Source organism: Trachypithecus francoisi, unplaced genomic scaffold, assembly GCF_009764315.1.
Source record: "Trachypithecus francoisi isolate TF-2019V2 unplaced genomic scaffold, Tfra_2.0 Lachesis_group8, whole genome shotgun sequence".
Taxonomy (NCBI): Eukaryota; Metazoa; Chordata; class Mammalia; order Primates; family Cercopithecidae; genus Trachypithecus; species Trachypithecus francoisi.
In genome coordinates, this window is record NW_022681473.1 from 100,783,287 (window position 1) to 100,806,693 (window position 23,407).

Consider the following 23,407-nt stretch of genomic DNA (forward strand, 5'->3'; position numbering starts at 1 on the left):
ATTGCTGCTAAATCATGGGACAATAATGTCCTATGTCCCATTGTTTTTCAGTAAGAGCTAGTCAGGAAGCTTGGGGCTGTCATAAGCCTAAACGTTACCATCTACATAGTTTTCATTAATATATTTTATTAAAACAATAATTTTAAGTGTTTGATTTTTAATAACTTTAATGCTCATTGACTATTTCAAAATGACAACATTAAAATCTGAAATACAGTCGATTTTGTCTTTAGCTCTGTGCATGATCACTTTCTGTATTCTAAATCTGAGCATATACATTTGTAGAAAAATTTGGTTTTAGATTACTAAGATCACTTGAAACACTGAATTACACAGTTGTGACCTCACAGATAAATGAAATAATTACATGAAATAATGCATACAATATGCTCTGCATGATGGCTGGCAGGTAGTAAGCATTTTAAAATTGTTAACAGAAATTGTCATCATCATGATTATCATCGTCATCATCTCAAGATTTGGTAAAGATACTGTCCTTTAATTGTTCTATTTCTGTTAACCACACTGAATGAAATTACTGATCAAGAAATTTTTTTTAGTTAACAGCTTAAATAAGGTAAAATGGAACGTATTTATCAACAATTCCTCATGAAAAATGCTGGAAAATCTGACTAGAGAAATAGCAAAATAATTAAGTTATTGAAGTAGCAGATAATAAAGACTTTTAGGAGTCTAAATGGGTTAATCTGATTTTCTTCATGAAGCTTAGGAAGGTTCTGGGTATATAGCAGGTGTTACATACTCACTGATGAATTAAGATGCATGGTTATATTTTACATGGTCTTCCATAGAGGCACATAGTAGGTAAGGGAACAGGAAATGTAAAAACTGAATATGAAAAATAAATCTATGGAGAAAAATACCAACACATATTTCTTTCTTAGAAAAATATTTAAAAAGCTTTGGCAGGATGACTCGTTTGTCAAATGAAAAAGCAGAGAGAAAAGTTTGTATTTCTCTTCCCAATTACACCATTAGCTTGAATGAGGAGATATTATGTCTAGTACATAGTAAATCCTTGACAGATATTTATTAAATGAACACCATGAAATTTTCTATTTAATAGTATTTAAGCTTAGGACCATATGACCAATTCTCGGAGACACTTAAACTTATAATTAAAACACAATCGGGCCGGGCGCGGTGGCTCACGCCTGTAATCCCAGCACTTTGGGAGGCTGAGGCGGGCGGATCACAAGGTCAGGAGATCGAGACCACGGTGAAACCCCGTCTCTACTAAAAATACAAAAAATTAGCCGGGCGCGGTGGCGGGTGCCTGTAGTCCCAGCTACTAGGGAGGCTGAGGCAGGAGAATGGCATGAACCCAGGAGGCGGAGCTTGCAGTGAGCCGAGATCGCGCCACTGCACTCCAGCCTGGTGGACAGAGTGAGACTCCGTCTCAAAAAAAAAAACAAAAAAAAAAAACAAAAAACAACAACAACAACAAAAAAAACACAATCAATGCTATCTTAGACTTTTGCAAAAACTTACCAATGAGTGGGTATGGAGCCTCTTCTTTTCCAGAGTTGACCCACAACTGGTAATCTCTCTCAGAGCCCTTAGAGATAAAAAGAGTTAAATGTCACAATAAATCTTTCACATCTGATACTTGAATGAGGACACTTTTTTTTTTTTTTTGGTTTTGTGTCCTCCCTCCTGCCCCCTACTCAGTGATGGTTAGAGATCCATGAACTGCAGTGGAATCAGGCCTTCACTATATAGGTAGCCTAGAGAGCGTAAAATCATAGTTAGGCCCCTTTACAAAGGTAAAACAATCTTCCTGGCTCTTAAAGGCTAATCTCTTCCTTAGAGTCCTGACTTCTGCTATGTTCCTCCACTTCTCAGAGAATATTGGGCTTAACCTCCAACATGCCCCTGCAAAGACAACCTTATTATCAAGAAAACCACAAAACACTGCTGTGTCTATGATTAAAAAGTAATATCTCAAAGGCTGATTATTAGCTCAGCTGCTTCTGAGCAGGAGAATGACCAAGAGGCTTTGAGGAGATAAGTAATTGGCACAACCTCTACTGGCTTTAGTTTAGGCAAGTTCAGTCCTGGGGAAAGAAAGGACAGGAATTCTATTCTAGAGAATAGGCCCAGTCATGGAAAACAATAAAATTGTTCACTAGCAGAATTATAATCCAGCAACATTATAAATTCCACTTGAAAGAAATGATACTAAATTATACAGATTTTTCTGAATTCTCTAGGAGGGATAAAGCAGAAATGTTTTAAATGAAGCTAGAACAGATAAGTCTGTTGGCAATATTTCATATCCTTGCCTTTAACTTCTGATAAAAAATCATGGCCCTGACCTTATAATACCATAAAAATCATTCCACCCCCCCCATACTCAGTTTATCTGTTACTTCCTCCCTGCCCCATCCCTCCTAGTCAAAAAATTTATGGTAAATAGGAAGACCAATCTAATAAAAATCCTTTCTTCTTATATAGTGTCTGAACACACTGTAATAATCCCTTAAAACTGGTATAACCAAATAGTCTCAATTCCTAATTAACAGTTCTTTTTTGGTCTGAGGAGATTAATAATTTTATCCAAAGGAAAAGCATAGATAAGAGAATGAATCCTGTCATTAATTCCTCTATATACCTCTAAAACTATCTAGTTTCTTCCAAAATATATTCATATAGCTTAGAAATTAATGGAGGTGCCTACTTTACCCAGTGCATATATTTTAAATGTAATCAAATTTATATCACTAAATTTAACTAATTATCAGATTATCCCAAATTCTGGTTGTCCTGAGTTCTAAAGGGCTTACTATAGTACTGTGTATAAGCAAATCTAAACACAAGTAATCATACTATGGCATGTCTTAAATATGGGTCATGAATTGCTCTGGAAACAGTGCTCCTTGAATGATGTAACATGACACATATTTAAGACATGCCATAGTATTCCACAGTATTATTAACTGTATTTAGATTTGCTTATATACAATGTACTTTCATATTTACAGAGAATCTCACTGAAGGAATAGTGTTTTTAAGTGCTTCCTTTAGTTATCATCCTTTTGAAAGTCATTCCCTTTAATGAAAGCACTCATTGTGTGGTGTTTATACAACTGGTAGTAAGGTGATGAGGACAGTCTTCCAGTTCTCTTTCCTCTACCTCATCCTCAAATGTTCTAATCTTCTCCACTCCTAAAATTCTCAAAAATTCACCTCTGTCGCAGAAAAGAGAAAGCTACAAAGCTAAATTAAAACAGGGAAGAATGTGGTGTGCACACTAAAGCTCTCCAAATCCATGATCTAATTCAAAGCTTGTCTTTTTACTAACCAATGTATCAGAGGTATTAACCATATCATCCTTAGGTCCTGTAGCCAGCCAATATGGTTTTATGTAAAAATTCTACTACAGAACAAACTCTTAAGAATTCATCATCCTAAGACTGACCGAGTCTTGGGATAATAACAGGATAATTATATAAGGGAAAAGTCAAATTGTGACCAGTAGGAAGGCGAGAAGAAGTATGAAACTTTATTAAGAACTTTATACCAAAAAATTTTTTGCATATATATACAGCATACATAATAAAATACATGTTGTCACTTTAAAATTATAGTCCAATCTTATAATTTTCAGATCACACAGATTTTAAAATAGGAGAACAGCACCACCCATATATTAATCATATTAAAGCTTTACTGTTCTTATTTTCTATATTTTGGGGAGTAAAGTATGACTTTGGTATCTCTAATAATCAACTGTCTTATGATGGAAGGAAAATACTTACATAAATTTAAATCATCAAAGTTTATTTTTAATTAAGAATGTCTAGCAGAATAACTTACAGTTATCCCTAGCATTGGTAATGACATGTTGATAACTTCATTCGCTGTATCTGAATTCATTACTGTTATAGTTTTAGACTGTAGAAAAAAATAAGAAATATAGCTATAAAATAATGAATTTTAAAACAGGTTAACAAACAGTCACTGTCAAATGATTATTGAAAGGCAAATCTCGATTTCAAGTATGGATAGAGTAAAGCATAAGATTTAGGGAGAACACAAAACTTCGATTATAATTTGCTTTCATTTCCTTATAAATTATGCCCTCTAATAAAACATTTCTCTTAAAGGATGCATGGCTTACAGAATATAAAAACTTAAGCAAAAAAGAAAGACTACATATATTTCAGAGAGAGTACATGGACCCAGCTCCCAATTAAAAAAATAAATCAGTGAGGTTGCTCCTCTGTCTTATTTCCATAATTGTATTTCCATAAGGCAATGGGTAATTAAAAAAAGGCAAGAGCTGAATCTCTATTTCTTCCTTAGTAGTGTTTTCACAATACAGGGTTTTATTTCTTTGCATGGTATAAAGTCAGGTTAGGTAGAATTAGGATAATAACTGGTTACAAAAGACGTTTAAAGCTTTGAATTTTTAAAAGTCACTATTGGGAACTTTCCGGCCGGGCGCGGTGGCTCAAGCCTGTAATCCCAGCACTTTGGGAGGCCGAGACGGGCGGATCACGAGGTCAGGAGATCGAGACCATCCTGGCTAACACTGTGAAACCCCGTCTCTACTAAAAAAAATACAAAAAATTAGCCGGGCGAGATGGCGGGCGCCTGTAGTCCCAGCTACTAGGGAGGCTGAGGCGAGAGAATGGCGTAAACCCGGGAGGCGGAGCTTGCAGTGAGCTGAGATCCGGCCACTGCACTCCAGCCTGGGCGACAGAGCGAGACTCCGTCTCAAAAAAAAAAAAAAAAAAAGAAAAGGGAACTTTCCATGTGTCACACACTGTGGCCACTAAGATTTTAATTGTTGAAATCTTTGGAGGACATAAAAAAATGACTCTAGAAGAAAGAATTGAAAATTTTAGAAAGCTCAATTCTATTATCAACTCTGCCAATGAACAGAATATCTATAATAGCTCTGTGCTAAACTATACTGAATACTTTTACTTAAAAATAGACAATTTGCAGCAAACAGTAAAAGAGTTAAGAAGATTCTGAGATATCTATAGAGATTGCTGAATTCCAAAATGCATTATTTAAATATAAAACAATGCTATGTTGTAAAAAAACTTGATATATACATAGGTTTTACATGAGAATTATAAGATTAAATCAGCAATTAGGGCTGTGTCCCTGATAAAGAAGGCTTAAATGGCATAAGAAAGTAGCATAAATACAAAAATGATACAAAAATAAAGGTAACTGAAATCTGATAATTCATTATTTATCTTTCCATTAATAGAATTTCTTCTCTATGAGTGAATTATTTGACATGACAAATTGCCTCTAAAAATTGTTTAACTGAATTTTAATTTAAAAAAGCATTTTAAATGCACAATTTCAAACTGTTCCTGGTAGCCTCAAGGATTGTGCAAAATTGTCTCAGAGTGAAACAGGGAGTCTTTGGAGCACTCAACCCAGCGTCTGTCTTCTACCAGAGCGTTATAGGTATATGACATACTGGGCTTTAACTTGAGAGATAATTTTAAAAAAGGCTTCTGATTTTTAAAAAGTCTAAAATTTTTTCCATTTAATTTAAAGAAACTCTCCCATGAAGTCTTGTAACGTGAAGAATCTGTCCTCCCAATAACCTGGTTTCTAAGATAATAGTTTTTCTTAATACTAGGCACATATGTTCAAAACATAATTATAGAAAGTATATCTTTTTCCTACATGCCTTTCCAGTATACAAAACAAGTGAATTCCAGCAGAAAGAACTCTTTGGCTAGTAAACAAATAACAGACAAAACTGAAAATGTGGCAATTTTGTTCCATATTGGCATACTTTACTGACAAGGTATGTATAACCAGAGGGCAAAGATAAAGAATGCTTCCCACACATGCACTCTTATTTGGGGGAATTGCTCTGGAGGCAGGGCTCCCTGAACGAGAGTCTGGTTATGAAAGCTACTTTAGAGAGCAAAGGACAGAGCATGTCACATCATCCTTGACTTAACCAGGGTACTAGTGATAAAAACAGAGCACCCAACCTGACCATATCTCTTATCTTCTCTTCCAAAATGACAGTGGGACATCAGTCCTTTCTCAAGTACACACTTTCCATATACTGAAAAGAAAGTGTTAAAAAAAATTGAGGGATTTTACAGGAAATCCTGAATGTAACCAACCGCCACAACTAAATCAAAGCAGACAGAAAAAACAGGGTTTTTGTTTTGTTTTGTTTTACTCTGCTACAGATCTCTGTAGTCTCGTACTATAAAAATTTGAGTATTTCCCTCAAGCAGTGACATCTGGCATTCAGGAGTTGGTCAGAACATTTGCATAACTTTTGCTTTTGGCCAAAACATAACTATTTTGCACTACATATTTTTCCACACACAAATAAAGCTATTCTGTGTGATCTAGAGCTGCTGTGAAGTATGACAATTGACAGTATCATAAAATATTCACAAGTTTTCATATTTTTCATAATTGATAACATTTATCTCTTGTACTATGATTTCAGTCATCAAATTATACATAATAGCTGGGGTTAAAGACTTAGCATTTATGTGATCGATATGATAAACACTGTGAAGTAGTAAAATGCTGATCCTTTAAAAATGTCACCTCTCCTAGATCATCCTCCTATTAACCTAAGGAATTCAATCCCTAAAAACTTAAAAGAATGAAGAACTTTTCAAAACCACTTTCTGCTTAAGAAGTGACAAGTTGGGAAAAAATTGCTTAATAATAATAGGAAATACTCCTGTGGAAACAGCTTTACTACAAGTCTCTGCAGCTGCTATTGAAAAGATTCAGAGAAATACTTATACCAGAGGGAGGAAAGAGACATCTCACAAGCAATGTTCTTTCCAAGCGTAAATGTTAAATACTGTAGTTCATATGAATTTCTCTTGCTTCATTTTCTCTAGGGTTTATTTTTCATATATATGAAGACATACATATAACCAGGAAAAAGGATTTTCCCTATGGTATTTCTAAATGCCTACCTTTCATAGCACATACACAGTCTGCCTGCCTGCCTGTCTCTTCTTATCCATAGTGTTCTGTCTTATGCAGGGACTTGGAATTTAATTTTCTGGCTTAGAAACACTTACATAGGCACAATTCCCAATGTCCTTGGCGAAGATTTTGAGGGGAATGCTCTTCGGGTAGTCCTTTTCTTTCTCTAGATTGATGTATCTAATCAAATGCAACAACAACCCAAAACAACACTGAGTCAGATGGAATTCGCTAATGGCTTATTTTAAAAATCAACCTATTTTGCTAATATTTCCAATATACTTATAGGCTACTTTTTAAAAAGATAGATGAGAAGACTCAGCAAAGTCAGATTACATTATGGGTTGGAAGAGAATAAAAAAATTCAGGACATTAGGCATGGGCACAAAAAAATAGGACATCCATGTCAAGTGAGGTTTGAGAAGCACAACCAAGTTAGGGCACCTCTGGGTAATGTTTTACCCTCAAAGTTTCCCTGTCTTCTTTGGACAGGTCCAGCACCTTACTGATAAGTATGGGAACATATATAATAAATATTTTATAAGGTCAAACCAAAGCAATGGCCTTGTACTTCTCATTTAACTCCCCAGTAGGGTGTAAATCTTGGTTATCCTATTGTGTGGAGAGGGAGAGAGGACAGGAGGGAGGGAAGGACTGTAAGTCTAATAGTTGAGCCTAAATCAATCATTCTAGTCTGCATGCTCAATGGTAGGGATAACAACTACCATTATTTTTGAGGTGCTTAGCAGAAAACCCTGCATTTATGGAAACTTAATACATACTTTGAGGAAACTGTTAGCTCCAATTGGTAGGCTGGAGACAATGGAAAAAGAGAGGAGATTATTGACTAACTTCTGTCTAAAATGATGTAACTAGACCTCAATGTTCTCCTTCCTAGAAAGTTAAGAAATACATGTAATGAGAGAACATTATTTATAGCAAGTAAGTAGCTAGTGTACAATATAAACAGCAGCTTATTTAGAGGACAAATGAACAATTTTGACTAAGGAGAAGGGGAATAATTTGGGGCACATCTCTGCAGAAAATGTCTTAATTTGTTTATTAAAGGTTAAAGATTAAAAATATGAATACTGAAAAAATACCTCTGAAGGAGAGAGAGCCATTTGTCCTTTTGTTCTGGAGAACTGCAATCAAAGAAAATGGGAGAGAAAAATTAAACCACATAAAATACCTATGCTAACAGATTTAGGATTGTCAATCCAGATGAAAATATCAACAGCCTGTTGTTACTAATGCAGTTGCATACATAAGCTGCAACCTTGGCATAACTGTGTTCTGGAGAACTCTGCAGTGAAAATATCCCTTTGGAAAAACTATAGTCAAATGTAGTTTTATTAAATCCTTTTGGATGGATCTAAGACAAACCTTCTTTTCTACTTTACTGCTTTTTTACAAGTGGTATTATACCAGTGAGAGAGAGTTCCTATAGCGGAAAGAGTACTTGATTTGGAATCTAACACTTGGTTTCAAAATTATATGCACGCTAGACAATCATGGGCAAGTCATTTAACCTCTAAGCCTCAGTTTCTACATCTATAAAACTGGGTTAGTATTTTTGTAGCTCAAACGGCTATACAAATAGAAAGTATGGTTAATATTGAGAATACACAGATTAAGAGAAATTTGGCATGTGGATGGAAATCTCTTTGCCCAGAAACCAGTTTGCTATTAGGAAAAGAAACATTTTTAAAAAGCACATACAGCAAGATTATCATTTAGTAAATTAGTTAATTGAAAACTTATTCTTAATAACTAAAACCTTCTGATTAAGATCAATCCATTTGCAACTAAATGAGCATTCATTTTTATGCTGATTTCACTATTATGTTTAATTCTTAAGATTAAAAATAATTTAAAGTTTATTCCTATGTAGTCTTGTCACTAATGAGCTTTTAAAATCATATTTCTCTCTCATTTTTTTTTAAAGACAGGGGTTTTGCTCTGTTGCCCAGGCTGCAGTATAGAGGCATGATCACGGCTCACTGCAGCCTTGAACTCCTGGGGCTCAAGAGATCGTGCTGGCTCAGCTTTCTAAGTATCTGGGGCTATAGATGCATGCCACAAGGCCTGGCTAATTTTCTAATCTTTTTAGAGATGTTGGAAATCCTAGTTATTTTATTATTTCCAAAAATACATTTATTCACTAACTTTGTTGTTTAGCAATTTTCTCCATAAGCAATCTGCCAGGATTGGCCATCAGAAAGTGTATCACTTTTTTTTTTTTTTTTTTTACCATTGAGCATACATTTTCCATCTTTCACAATTCCTTACTATCGTTTGATGCAGGCTCTTTTCTAAAATAGATTTTCTAGGTTCACTTATGTCAAGTCTTGGATTTATTTAGCAAAAATCTGTTGAGAAATAGATAAGAGGTTTGCTTCAGACCTGCTAACGTTTTTCAAAGCAGTTAAAGAAAATTGCCCCTTTAAGACACTTAGTATTTTTTTAATTTTTAACTGAAATAAATGATACATAGAGAAAACTGCACAAAGCTTACATATACAGGTTGAATAATTTTAACAATCTGAACACACTCACATAAACCAGCACCCAGGTCATGAAATAGAAAATCACCTTGGAAGGTCCCTTATGTTCTTTTAAAGGCAGTAGTTTCCACTATCCTGACTTCCAATGCATAGAATAGTTTTGCATGTTTGGGTACTTTATATAAATGTAACCATAAAGTATATACTATTTTGTGTCTGGCTTCTTTGAACATTATGTTTATAATATTTAATTATATTACTACATGTAGTTTTAGATAATTATTTTTTTCTTTTTCTTTTTTTTTTTTTGAGACGGAGTTTCACTCTTTTTTCCCAGGATGGAGTGCAATGGTGCAATCTTGGCTCACCACAACCTCCGCCTCCTGGGTTCAAGCGATTCTCCTGCCTCGGCCTCCCGAGTAGCTGGGATTACAGGCATGTACCACCACGCCTGGCTAATTCTGTAGTTTTTAGTAGAGACAGCATTTCTCCATGTTGGCCAGGCTGGTCTCGAACTCCCAACCTCAGGTGACCTGCCTGCCTCGGCCTCCTAAAGTGCTGGGATTACAAGCATGAACCACTGCGCCCGGCCAATTAATTTTCATTGCTGTGTTCCCTTGTTTGAATATATACCATATATTACTTCAAAATATAAATTATGAAATGTGTCAGGTTAACGTATGGAGATGAATTTGTGTAATCTTCTTATATATTTCCCTTTCCCCCCTGCTCTATACCTGAATCCAGGACTCCCTTTTTTTAGTAATTCTTAATCTCAGGCATTTTTAAGGGACTAAAAATAGAAGTACTTCAAAGTCAATGGCTATCTCTGGGTTTTATAAATACTTAAACCCCTTAAAAAGATAGTAAGATCCAAGATAGCAGAAAGGAGTGTATCTTGGAAAATAAAAAGGGCATGGCAGATTAGAAGATTCTCTCAAATTATGGAGGAGATAGAGGCCTGTCATCACTGAGAGTGAGCCGGGAACCATATGTCACTCAGTTAAGGTGCCCGAAGGAAACAGAAAGAATCCAGAGGAAATGGTTTTAAGGAGTCATTAGGGAGGCTGGGTCCTAGGCACCCAAGTTTTTATATCGGCAAAGATACCTTCCACCCACCCTCTGCCCGCCCCTTATGGCAAAGAAGCAGAACATCTCTGGATATACAGGGACAACTCTGAGCACAGAAAAAAATGTCAACAGTGGGCCGGGCACGGTGGCTCAAGCCTGTAATCCCAGCACTTTGGGAGGCCGAGACGGGCGGATCACAAGGTCAGGAGATCGAGACCATCCTGGCGAACACAGTGAAACCCCGTCTCTACTAAAAATACAAAAAACTAGCCGGGCGAGGTGGCAGGCACCTGTAGTCCCAGCTACTTGGGAGGCTGAGGCAGGAGAATGGCGGGAACCCGGGAGGCGGAGCTTGCAGTGAGCTGAGATCCGGCCACTGCACTCCAGCCTGGGCGACAGAGCGAGACTCCGCCTCAAAAAAAAAAAAAAAAAAAAAAAAAATGTCAACAGTGACCACAACAGACTAAAGTCAGAAGCCCTTTGTCTGTTTTGGAGGCATCTTAGAAATCTCCTGTATTATAGTTCTACCTTACAAAAACAGCAGTTCCAGTAAAGAAGAAAATCTGATTTCCTACCAGCCTGGCAAAATGGGGGTTTAAGATGAGTTTTAATTTGATCTATAAATAAACATGCATACCTGAGTTTGTAGTTTAAGATTCACAGTAGGTACTTAAGTTAACATATTATTTTCTGATTCTTATAGACAGACTACTGTCAGATTCAAGTACTGTGTGTGTTTTTTGAATAATTTTCCCATTCTATCGTACCATTATTTGTAAAATCAAGGTGCAGCACCTATTTTTCTGGTAGATATTTACCTAAGTTGGTGAATCAAAGTATATGTAGTGATAGAGATGAAATTCCTTTTGGGCTTTTTTGGGATGTGACTACCCTGTTTTCAAGTAAAGCATGAAAAGTTCACATTGATTGTCTGCTCTTTCCTCAATTTGACTCAATGGAGAGTTTTTCAAAGATTCTGGCAATTGTCAGTCTTAGATTTCAATGCTATTAGTTTTTACTTTTTATTTTTTTTTGAGACCAAGTCTTGCTCCGGCTAGAGATATTGCCCAGGTTGGAGTGTAGTAGTGCAGTCACAGCTCACTGCAGCCTTGAATTCCTGGCCTCAAACAATGCTCCTGCCACATCCTCCCAAGTAGCTAAGACTACAGATGGGTACCACCATGCTCAGCTAATTTAAACATTTTTTTAGAGATGGGGTCTACATTGCCCAGGTCTATGGCCTCAAGCAATCCTCCACCTCAGCCTCCCAAGTAGCTGGGACTGCAGGTGTATGCCACCATGCCTGCGTAATATTTTGACTTTTTTTTTGTAGGGATGGAATCTTGTTATATTGACCAGTCTGGTCTCAAAACTCCTCCCCTCAAGTGATCCTCTCACCTCAGCCTTTCAAGCAGCTGGGATTACAGGCACCAGCCACTGTGGCTGGCTACATTTACAAAAAAACAGTTACATTATAGTAACTGGAGAGACTGCTTCTTTAACCTGCTACCCGATGGAATTCTAAAAGGATCATGACCTAGATTTCCCTAACATTTCCAATGACTGCCACTCCTTCCTAAAGATCTGAGCTTTCCTCTTGTATTTCACTTCAGTGTGACAATTTGTGTTAACATTTTTTTGTTTTAGTAAGACAGTTCTGCTAGTAATAAACTGTTATAGTTTTTTAAAAAAATATTCACTCTACCTTCATTTTTAAATAATATTTTTGCTGAATATTGTATTCTAGGTTAAAAGGTTTTTGTTTCAACACTTTAAAAAATATATTCCATTGTCAGCTGGGCATGGTGGCTCACTCCTGTAATCCCAGCACTTTGGGAGGCCGAGGCAGGCGTATCACCTGAGGTCAGGAGTTTGAGACCAGTCTGGCCAACATGGGGAAACCCCATTTCTACCAAAAATACAAAAAAATTAGCTTGGCGTGGTGGTGCGCACCTGTAATCCCAGCTACTCAGGAGGCTGAGGCAGGAGAATCACTTGAACCCGGGAGGCAGAGGTTGCAGTGAGCCGAGATCATGCTATTGCACTATGGCTTGGGCAACAAGAGCAAAACTCCATCTCAAAAAAATAAATAAATAAAAATAAAAAAAAAAATAAATAAAGTTCCACTGTCTTCTAACCTCCATAGTTTCTAATGAAAGGGCCATAATAATTCAAATTGTCATTTTCCTATTTGTAATACATTGTTTTTATCTGACTGCTTTCAAGATTCTTCTCTTATCTTTGATTTATGGTAGTTTATAGTAGTTTATAACATGACTAGGTATAGTTTTCTTAATAGTCACATTGTCTAGAGTTCAGTGAGCTTGCTGAATCTGAGTATTTATGCCTTTTAACCAAATTTGGGTATTTTTAAGCACTATTTCTTCAGCCCTATTTCCTCTCCTCTTTCTGTAATTCCAATGAGATGTATATTATACTTTTTGATACATTCCCACAAGTCCGTGACACATTTTTCCTTTAAAAAATCTTTTTTTTTTCCTGTTCCTCAGATTAGACAATTTGTATTGATAAACCTTCAAGTTCACCAATTCCTCTTTCATTTCCATTCTGCAAAGAAGTCCACTCAGAAAATATTTTATTTAAAATATTGTAGTTTTCAGTACTAGAATTTACATTTGGCCCTTTTCAGTATTTTCTATTTCTCTGCTCATAGTTACTATCTTTTTATTAATTTAAATTGAATTTTCCTTTTACCTGCCATGCTTACTTATGAAAGCTGTTTTAAAATTCTTTTCTGGCAATTCAACATATGAATCATTTCAAGATTGGTCTCTGTTGATTATCTTTTTCCTTGTTCTTCATATGTCAAGATATTTTAGATTGTATTCTGGACATTCCAAATGTTTCAGAGACTGTATTCTGTTATATTTGTGGAACAGTGTTGATATTTTTGTTTTAGCAGAAAACTAACTTGATTAGAAAACTAACAAGTTAGATGAACTAACTTGATTACAAACTCTATTTCATCTGTGAGGGTTGCAGCTCAGTTCAACGCTTTCAGTCTTAGCTTCAAGATGCTTTCAGTCTATCTCATGCATGTGGGGTTTGGTGATCAGTCAGAGATTTGGGCAGTGTTTATACATAGAATTTGGAGCTTGCCTTCTCTGCTACTTTCCTTTTTGAGATTCTCCCCCTCATCCCACAATAGCTGTGGATGACATGGCTTCTGTCCTCTGGTTCTTCAGCTCAGAAAGACTGTTTCTGCCAATTTTAGTTGCCCTACACCATGATGTAACTGTACCCTGCCCTCAGGGTAAGGCCTTAAAAACAGGAAACTCACCCAGTACTTGTGCCTACTTCCAAGTTTAGATTCCTCTCCAAAAGACCTCACTCTGACATATCAGAGGCAGAATTCCTCAACACTTCACTTTTTTAAAAAAATAAATTCAGAAAGTTTAGATTTCCATAAAAGTTACAAAGATAATACAGAGATTCCCTATGTAGTTCTGATGCTGTTTAAGTTTAGAGTAATCTAATATTATTCTTTTATATTATCATGGCCCATTTGTCAAAACTAAGAAACTAATACTAGTACATTACTATCAACCTCTTGACTTTATTCAGATTTCACCATTTTTCCCATTAATGTCCTTTTTCTGTTCTAGAAGCTAATCTAGAATACCACATTATAATTATTATATCTCTTTAGTAACTGATCTATGACCATTTCTCAGTCTTTCTCTGATTTTGTTTTTTTTGACCTTGAGTATTTTAAGGAGTGCTGGTCAGGTATCCTGCATAATGTATCTCAATGTGTGTTTGTTCAATGATTTCTTCATGATTAGACTGGAGTTAAAGGTTTTTGGGAGGAAGATCACAAGGTTAATTGTTCTTCTCATCACAATATATCAAGGAGTACATTTTACCTATGTGACATCACTGGTGATATTAACCTTGATCATTTGGTTAAAGAACCATAGTTTGAATAATATAATATAGGTAAAACTTGTTTCCACATTTTCCCCTCTTCTTAAAAAAAAGTTTCACGAAAATTCCTTGATTAAAAATGTCATGTAGTCATACCCTCACTTAAAATTACGTCCTTTCACCAATAACTCCAAGGAGATTAAGCAATAGGAAATGATAATATCTAGAGAAATCTGTCATGGAAAAGATATGCTGAGAATGAAACAAACACTTTTTTTTTTTCCAAACCAGTTCTTAAAATCTTGTGGTAGGCCAAATAGTGCATAATAGAATTTAATGACATGCCTATCTTTTAATAGAAGATTAACATAGTGGAAAATTTTAGTTGTCTGGCTTTAGGATGATGTCCTAGGAGTTTTGTGGTAGCAAGAAGAGAAGCAGAATAAAAAGCATCATGTGCATGGGATGAACACTAACTTTAAGTGTAAAACAAATACTGGAGAGGTTGGGACACAGTTATTCAAAATCACAGGTGTGACTGTGATTGTTCACTCTGAACTGGACAGTGCCAATTAAGCATGTTCATTAGAAGAGGACAAATATTCTGCATTCATACATTCTCCAACCCCATCCTGGCACAGGAATAAGTCTTGGGAAGCTCTGACTCCTTAAAATCATACCTTCGCTTTTCGTTGTCACATCTCTATAGACACCAACTGAAAACCTGCTACACAATTTAGGTAACCAGTATTTCATGACATTAATTTTATTTGTATAATAAAACACTATTTATTTAAAAATTCGGGAGTATAAACCACTTATTGAAACTTAATTGGACTATACAATTTGCTTCAATGAAGGTCTTTTTCAGTGGTTTGAAAAGACTGATAAGACTTAAAAGCTCAATATGTAAAACAAATACCTACATATTAAGGAAAAGGATGTTGAAGAGGGGTTCCTAAAGACTCTATTCCCCTTCCATACTCCTGGAAGTTCCTGTTTTTTTTTTTTTTTTTTTTCCCACAAAAATAACAAGTCAAACCAAGGTAAATCATCCCAAGAGTTCCCAATATTTACCACTCATTTTCACATATTTTAATCAAAAGCCCATTGGGAGAAATATATGGCATACAAGTATTTTGGTTGGGTGTATGTGTCAACAGATGAGTTACTGACTTAATACACAATCAGAATAAAATACTTCCCTCTTAAAAATTAGATGAACAACATTTGATTAATTTTTTTTTTAAATCTCAGTCCTAGAAATGATCATAGTAGCTAACCTAGGTAAATAGAGGACAAGCTGTGATTCTTACCTGAAAGTGGCCACAAAGTTCACTGTGGGCCAGCCCAAAACAAAGGATTTCATGGCATTGGTGTTGCCTTCTCCCACTTCATCCACACAGCTTGCTGTCCACATATCAGTTAATTTAATTTTATTTTTTATCTTAAAGTTATTGTTATATCTAGAAAGATAAAAACCAAACAGAACCTTTTGTTAATTTGTTTCTTAAATTTTATGGGAGCTTCTCTGGAAGCCATCATCCTCAGCAAACACAGGTACAGAAAATCAACCACCACATGTTCTCACTCATAAGTGAGAGTTGAAGAACACTGAGAACACATGGACACAGAGAGGGGAATAACACATACCCTGGCCTGTTGAGGGGTGGGGAATGAGGGGAGGGAACTTAGAGGACGGGTCAATAGGTGCAGCGAACCACCATGGCACACATATCGCTATGTAACAAACCTGCACATTCTGCACAAGTATCCTTTTATCTTTTAGAAGAAAAATAATTTATGGGAGCTTCTGTACTTGTGATAGAAGGACTATTTTTCACTAATCATGGGCCAAGTGTCTTATTCAGTGTTTTTATCTTCAGTGCCTAGAAGAGTAAACTAAAACAAGGTTGGCTACTTTGGCCCAAGAAGATCTTTGAAACATTGGTGAAACAATTAGTCCTCATGCCTGCATTTATGGCAAGAAATAGCCATAAACTGGCCACCTTATTTTTCTGTATGTCAAGCACTGCATTAAAAACCTAATCTCAAATGTACTGCTGTTACAAAAGATTAATTCGTTTATTATTTATAACTTGCTAATTTCCAAAACAATTTGGCTAAAAACAGAAAATACACAGGATTTATTAAAATGTTTATAAAATTTTCATTTTAAGAGAGATGCACTAAAAAATTCCTGTAATTAGAATAATTTATAATACATTTTCAATGAAGTGGTTACAAGATTTTCTAGGCTTTAGAAGCATAGGTTATTTTAAATTTCCTTTCTTAGATTTTGTTCAACCATTTCCCCTTATATTCTGGCTAAAAGTAAAAATCTGCAGTCCCCCAAAAAGAACCTAAACCAAACTTGAAAAAAAAAAAAGTAGGGTTGACGCAATTAACATTCATCTCTGGGGACCCTGAAGGTGATCTATTTTAATTCAAATGAGATTGCTTTTAGACAATTTCCACCTAATCCCCATAGACTCCTGATATGGAAACCACCATATCTCTTGACCTAATTGTCAGGTTTAACGCTAGCAGGGGCCTGAGACTTAAATAGAAGGCAATGAGAAAGATAAAGAGAATGCTCAGGAAAACATGGGTACCTCTTGGCATTCAGAATCATTTGTGTAAATACTAAAAGTTAAAATGAAATCAAAGGTAACTTATATGGAAGTATCCCTAAAATTCCTCTGATTCATGCATTATTTAAAGTTAAAAATTTTCAGTGAAATTCGTAAGATGAAGAAGGATTTTGCAGGAACTGAAGGAAAATCTAGATTCAAAGCCTCATTTATGCTTCCCATAGAATTTAAGTGTAATAGAAAGTGTCTTGTGGCATTAAGGCTTCTTCCTATATTTCAATATTTTCCCCCCTATTGTTATGAATCTTTAGATTTTTAAAATAAAACAAACCTAAATTACAGAGCAAATCTTATTTGTTGATGCCAACTGTTTGGGTAATATAAAACTAAAACTACACATCTTTTGAAAAAACAGGTATCTTTCCATATTTGTTTTCACGTATTTTGTGTTTTCTGATGCAAGTCTCTATCTTAGTAGATACTGCAGATATCATGTGGGAACATCCACATCCATTGACCTGGGAAAAAAGTCATCCCAAAGATCCTTTCCCTAGATCAATAAGGTGCTACATTATCCACCCCGATTTCCAAAACAAGCAACTGTCTAAAAGTATGAACAATGACTTCCATTCTCCTATAATAAAAATAACGGCTAATATTTATTGAGAACTTACCATATACCATTGTTGTAAATACTTTACACACATTATTTAGCTTGATCCTCAGGAATTTTATAGGTAAGGAAATGGAGTCGTAGAGAGGTTAATCTGCTAAAAGTCATATAGCTTAAGTAGCAGAGATAGAATTTAAACTTGGACAGTGCTGATTCCTGAGCTTATTTATGCTCTTAACCACTAGACATCTATAAAAAGTCCTGGATATCGCTATTCCTAAAAAGCACCTGAAACCTGGGTGAAATTATATTTTCCATGAAGTTCTCTTCAGCTTTTCTATCTTTGGCTTTTTGTTTTTTTAATCTCTCCAGAGCTACAAGGCTTTCTGATGTGGCTATTATGGAGGCCGAGGAAGAAATCTCATGAACACTTATTGAACATAAAGCTAAATAGACTAGTTTGAAAATATTTAAAAGTAGTATTCCAATAAAGTTTTATATTAAAATGGACATTCTTGGGGTCATAGAATGGTTCTTCAGATTCTTCACTTTCCATTTCCAATAGTATTAGACTATAGAAATTTAAAAATGCTAATTTAATGTGAACTGGCTCCAATAGCATGACAATGACTATCTCCAATAGTATTACGAAGACAGGAATTAAAAAGTGTGAATCCAATATGAACAGACTGAACAAAACCCCCTAAAAATAAATTCTTTTTTTTTTTTTTCCTTGAGACCGAGTTTCACTCTTGTCACCCAGGCTGGAGTGCATTGGTGTGATCTCGGCTCACTGCAACCACCACCCCTCAGGTTCAAGTGATTCTCATGCCTCAGCCTCCCGAGTAGCTGGGATTACAGGTGCCTACCACCACGCCCGGCTACTTTTTATTTCGTATTTTTAGTAGAGATGGGGTTTTGCCATGTTGGTCAGGCTGGTCTCGAACTCCTGACCTTAGGTCATCTGTCTGCCTCGGCCTCCCAAAGTGCTATGATTACAGGTGTGAGCCACTGCACCTGGCCAAATTCTTTATTTCGACAACATAGTCCCTTACTACCAAGCTGACAGATATACTTTGCTTTCCTATCCTTCTATCTTCATACTGGAAAAATTTCCAGTGAACTGATGAAATACACAGGATTCCAGGGAGATTTCTCCCCATTCTAAGATAGGGATGTCTTATCGAATATGTTTTGGGGTAGAGATCATTATATATTCCACAAATATCTGATGGTAACTCTATTAATAAATTTATTTCATCTTCTTCACCTAAAGAGAACTCATTACTATTTGCTTATTCTCATAAAATATGATAATAGTGATGACTTATGAGCATGTGAGGTAAATACATTTATCCTTTCTGTAAATTCCATATGGGTGCTCAATGGCTATTATCAGAGAGAATAGTGAACTTCTTTCTAAATAATTTAATGTTTGTAAAACAGATCCTGTTTTTTTTTAAAAAAGAAAACTCATGATTTTATTGGAAAAGTAACCTATTTATCTTCCAAATGAATATCAAAAATGGTCCCCAAGTACCCACCTGGCTTTAATACTTTACTAATTTAGTATGGAAAAGAATTACCATAAACTCAAAACAATTTTCAGCAAATACTGTCAGCATCCAGTACAAAACAGATCAAATATAATAATTCAGTCAATAGAAGGAAGCATTTAACACCCGCTTTATTGTTGTACTTACTAAAATTCACTGAACAAATATGTAGCAGTTGATTATTTATCCCACTCAAGTTTATTTCTCTAGGCCCAACCTAAGGACTGAAAGCAGTATCTAAAAGAAGCCTGAAGATGAGCTGATGTAGTATAGAACCTAAGGTCCCCTCCTTGTCTCCTATGGCTCAGTAAGAGACTTAATTGCTAACTTCAGATTATGTCAACAAATTAGGCCAGGCGCGGTGGCTCAAGCCTGTAATCCCAGCACTTTGGGAGGCCGAGACGGGCGGATCACGAGGTCAGGAGATCGAGACCATCCTGGCTAACACGGTGAAACCCCGTCTCTACTAAAAAATACAAAAATCTAGCCCGGCGAGGTGGCTGGCGCCTGTAGTCCCAGCTACTCGGGAGGCTGAGGCAGGAGAATGGCGTGAACCCGGGAGGCGGAGCTTGCAGTGAGCTGAGATCCGGCCACTGCACTCCAGCCTGGGCGACAGAGCGAGACTCCGTCTCAAAAAACAAAAAAAAACAAAAAACACATTAATTGATCCAGGGTAACACTCAATCTTTCATCTAAGGGTAAGAAATGACCTAAAATACTAAAATACATAGATTTGGAATTACAGGGACTATTTGCTTTTGGTTGTTATTTCATAAAAATTAAGTTCTTTCATATTAAGAAGGATCTGTGAATATAACTAAATGTTTGCTGTGGAATGATCATATAATCAATTTCCTAAAAAATGGCGGTCAAAATTTTTGCAAAGTGGCAGGATTTAATAATAATAATAATAATCTCAAATATGTATGTTCCATCTCAGGGGTTTTGGATTTATGCCAAAAAATAACTTAGATCACTCACACTTTTAAATATTCCCAATGGGTATAAAAAGTACTTAAAATAATCTTTCATAATTCGAACCTCTTAAATAACAGCATCTAAATCAATTGATAGACTTTTTTTCACTTCACAAAAACATTAAAGTGGACACAGTTATCTCAAAAACAGTGTATGGGAAAAAGTGGTATAACCTTATGTGAGAAAGGGACAATCAAAATAAAAAGTCAGCTACAGAAGCAGACGATGAGTACACATTTTGCCAATATATCTAAAAACAGCAATATTCTAGTGGAAAAGAAATTGTCTTTCTATAAAATATTTTTAGCAAAACATAGGTTCCATAAAAACAACTTATATGCTAACAGTATACAGAACAATAAATAACCTCAGATAAAAAAACAGAGGTCCTCTATTCTAATTATCATTGTAACTGCTAAGGGAGAAAATATCCGAAAAAGGTGAAGGGAAAATACATTCTTCCCTAAGAACTGAATGCATGCTACAAGTAAATCGTCTTTAAGATCTTAAAGTTCAGAAAATTGGTTATTATAAAAAATTTCTGTTGTCTATTTATCTACCTCCAGGCTGAGCTATACAACTAATGAGTACCGTGTGCTAAAAAATATAGAAAGAGCCAGCCGTTGGAAGTAAGGCCTAGATTCAAACCCCAGCCCTGCCATTTCTTAGTATATAACAAACCTTCCTGAGCCTCAGTGTTCAATATCTGAAACAACTCTTATCTTGGAGGACTGTCAGGAAAATTAAACGAAATCTTTGTGATTCTATTATAATACCTAGCATAGAGAATTCATCTAATAATTTTTAAATAAGAGAATAACTGTTTTTTGAAAATAATGACTTGTTCCACTATTAAGAGTTTCCCAACTTAGAACTTCAAGTGGACCTAGTGCAAAGATGTGGCTGGAGAAACTTTTTCTTTCTCTTTATTCCTATAATACCATATCCACTCCAAAACTACATCTGTAGGCATTCCTTCTATCCAAATCACATTCTGAAACAGTTCTCATCATTATGCTTGCCTTTAATTTAAAAAAAATGTATAAACAATTCACTAAGCATTCTATACCATCTCTTAATAAATGGGTATTTAGTTGGAGCCTTTTATTCATTCACGTGAAGAGGAACTCAAGCCTCTGGCCACAAGCTACTGAGGAACTAAGGCTAACAGCATCCACTTGAGTGAGCCTGGAAGTAGATTCTCCAGCTCCAGGCGAGCTTTGAAATGACTTTAACCCAAGCCAACAAGCTTGAGGGCCCTCATGAAGGTTCGTAAGCCAGAACCATCCAGTGAAACACTCTCAGACTCCTGACTCAGAGAAACTGCATGAGGCATTTATAGTTTTAAACTGTAATGTTTTTGGGTAATTTGTTAAATAGCAATAGATAATTAATATAGCCCACAAAGGTCCTTATAACCTAACCCTTGTCTACTTATCTAATCTTAATTCATCTTACTCTCCTTGGCTTGTTACACTCCAGTTACACAGGCCTTCTTTTAACTCCTCCAAGGGCCAAGCTTTCCTCAACTACCTTTGCACCTGCTGTGCCCTCTCCCTGGAATGCTCATCCTCCCAATATCTGAATGGCTGATTGTTTTTCATCCTTCACTGAATTTTTCCCCTGACTACACCTACCTAACATATATGCCATCTTTTACTTCAGCCAGCACCCTATTTTCTTCATAGTACTTATCACAATTTGTCATTCCCCCTCACCCCATGCATAAGACTGTAAGCTCCCATATTAGAACATAAGCTCCCAAAAGAGCAGGGACCATATCCATCACATTCTTCATTGAATTTCCTACATTTATTCAGGACATGGCACAGAACAGGACCTAAATAAACACTTGTTGAAAAAATGAACAACCTTTTTTTTTTTTTTTGTAAAAAAGGGCAAAAAATCACTTTAGACATTACCTATAGTAACAGAGGCAAAACCTTCTTACAGTAAGCATTGAGTAGAAAGGGTATCTTTGTTAGGAAAAGTGCAATTTTATAATGATAATCAGGAGTATACAGTATACGTACTTGATTTTGGCCACAACAAACAGATCATTGAATAGAAAAAGATGCCGCTCCTGCCTCTGGAGGCCTCTTTTGAGTTCTGCCCGGCCATCAATCAGCAGAGTCCTACTGGAGCACACAAATGATGACAGAAACGTGCACGTGTCAACACTAGCAGAAGGACTTTCCCTGTAACAGATCAAATGCCACAGATCAGTTAGTCAAATGATCATTTTATAGTTGGCCAAGAACTATAAAACTCTGTAATGTTTTTTAATACAATGGTATAGCATCCTAACTGGTCCTGAGTCTATTCTACACACAGTAGTCTTTAATATTTCAATATGAAAATTTTGAAACAAAGAAAAGTTGAAATAGTTTTATAATAAACACATGTATATGTATCTCAATCTAGATTCTACCATTAGTGTTTTACTATACTTGCTTTATTGAATACCTATCCAACCATCCATTGAATAATTCATTTTTTTTTTGGCATTTCAGTGTAAACTACATACAGGCAGTACATATCCCCCTGAATGCTTCAGCATACATACCATTAACTAGAGTTCAATTATTTATTTTGAATTTTTCTTTTGATATAAAATTTACACACAACAAGATGCACAGATCTTAGGTGTATATCCACTGACTTTTGACAAAAGTACTCATCTGTGTAATCTAAGCCTCTAACAAGATTTAGAAAATGATCATCACTCCAAATAATTCCCTCTTGCCCCTTCTCAGATATTATATAAATTAACCACATATAGTCTCTATGGATTGGCTCCTGAGTTGTTTATTTCTTTACTGCAGGCTGAGACCTGTTAGTTCAAAACCTCATTAGTACCAAACTCAAATTTTTATATATCGAAGTATTTGAAAAATAGCCCAAACAATCAGATTTTTAGCCAGTAACAGCCTGCCTGCTTTGAACACTCCATCGAACTACCCCCAGCACCTGCTGGCCATTGATAAGAAAGTGTCTGTGGTTATGAAACCCCCAAGTTGCTCCTGCCCTTTAGAGCTCTCTGACCTAGCCATTCCACACCACTGAGGAATGGACATGTTCTCTCCAGAAATATCTGCTCTGATTCCTTTCTCCCCTGCGCTCCTTCCCTTCTGGATGGTGGCCCCTTGTCATAAGCCTCTGGATAGTCTCATACTGTGATGAATTTACTCTCTCATACAACCCTGTACAATGGTCATATTTTAA

The 23,407-nt window shown here is 35.9% G+C and overlaps 1 protein-coding gene across 2 annotated transcripts in view; it reads right to left on the reverse strand.

Annotated features, from left to right (window-relative positions):
* The window catches only part of ARHGAP20 (Rho GTPase activating protein 20), a 135,826-nt gene that overhangs the window by 33,937 nt on the left and 78,482 nt on the right, over positions 1-23,407 (reverse strand). For both annotated transcript variants that reach the window (XM_033205822.1, XM_033205823.1), the window contains exons 3-8: positions 22,216-22,380; positions 15,758-15,907; positions 8,079-8,120; positions 7,071-7,155; positions 3,841-3,918; positions 1,513-1,579 (exon numbers count right to left, since the gene is read on the reverse strand). In XM_033205822.1, the coding sequence (XP_033061713.1) occupies positions 1,513-1,579; positions 3,841-3,918; positions 7,071-7,155; positions 8,079-8,120; positions 15,758-15,907; positions 22,216-22,380 (587 nt within the window). The remainder of the gene's footprint in view (positions 1-1,512; positions 1,580-3,840; positions 3,919-7,070; positions 7,156-8,078; positions 8,121-15,757; positions 15,908-22,215; positions 22,381-23,407) is intronic.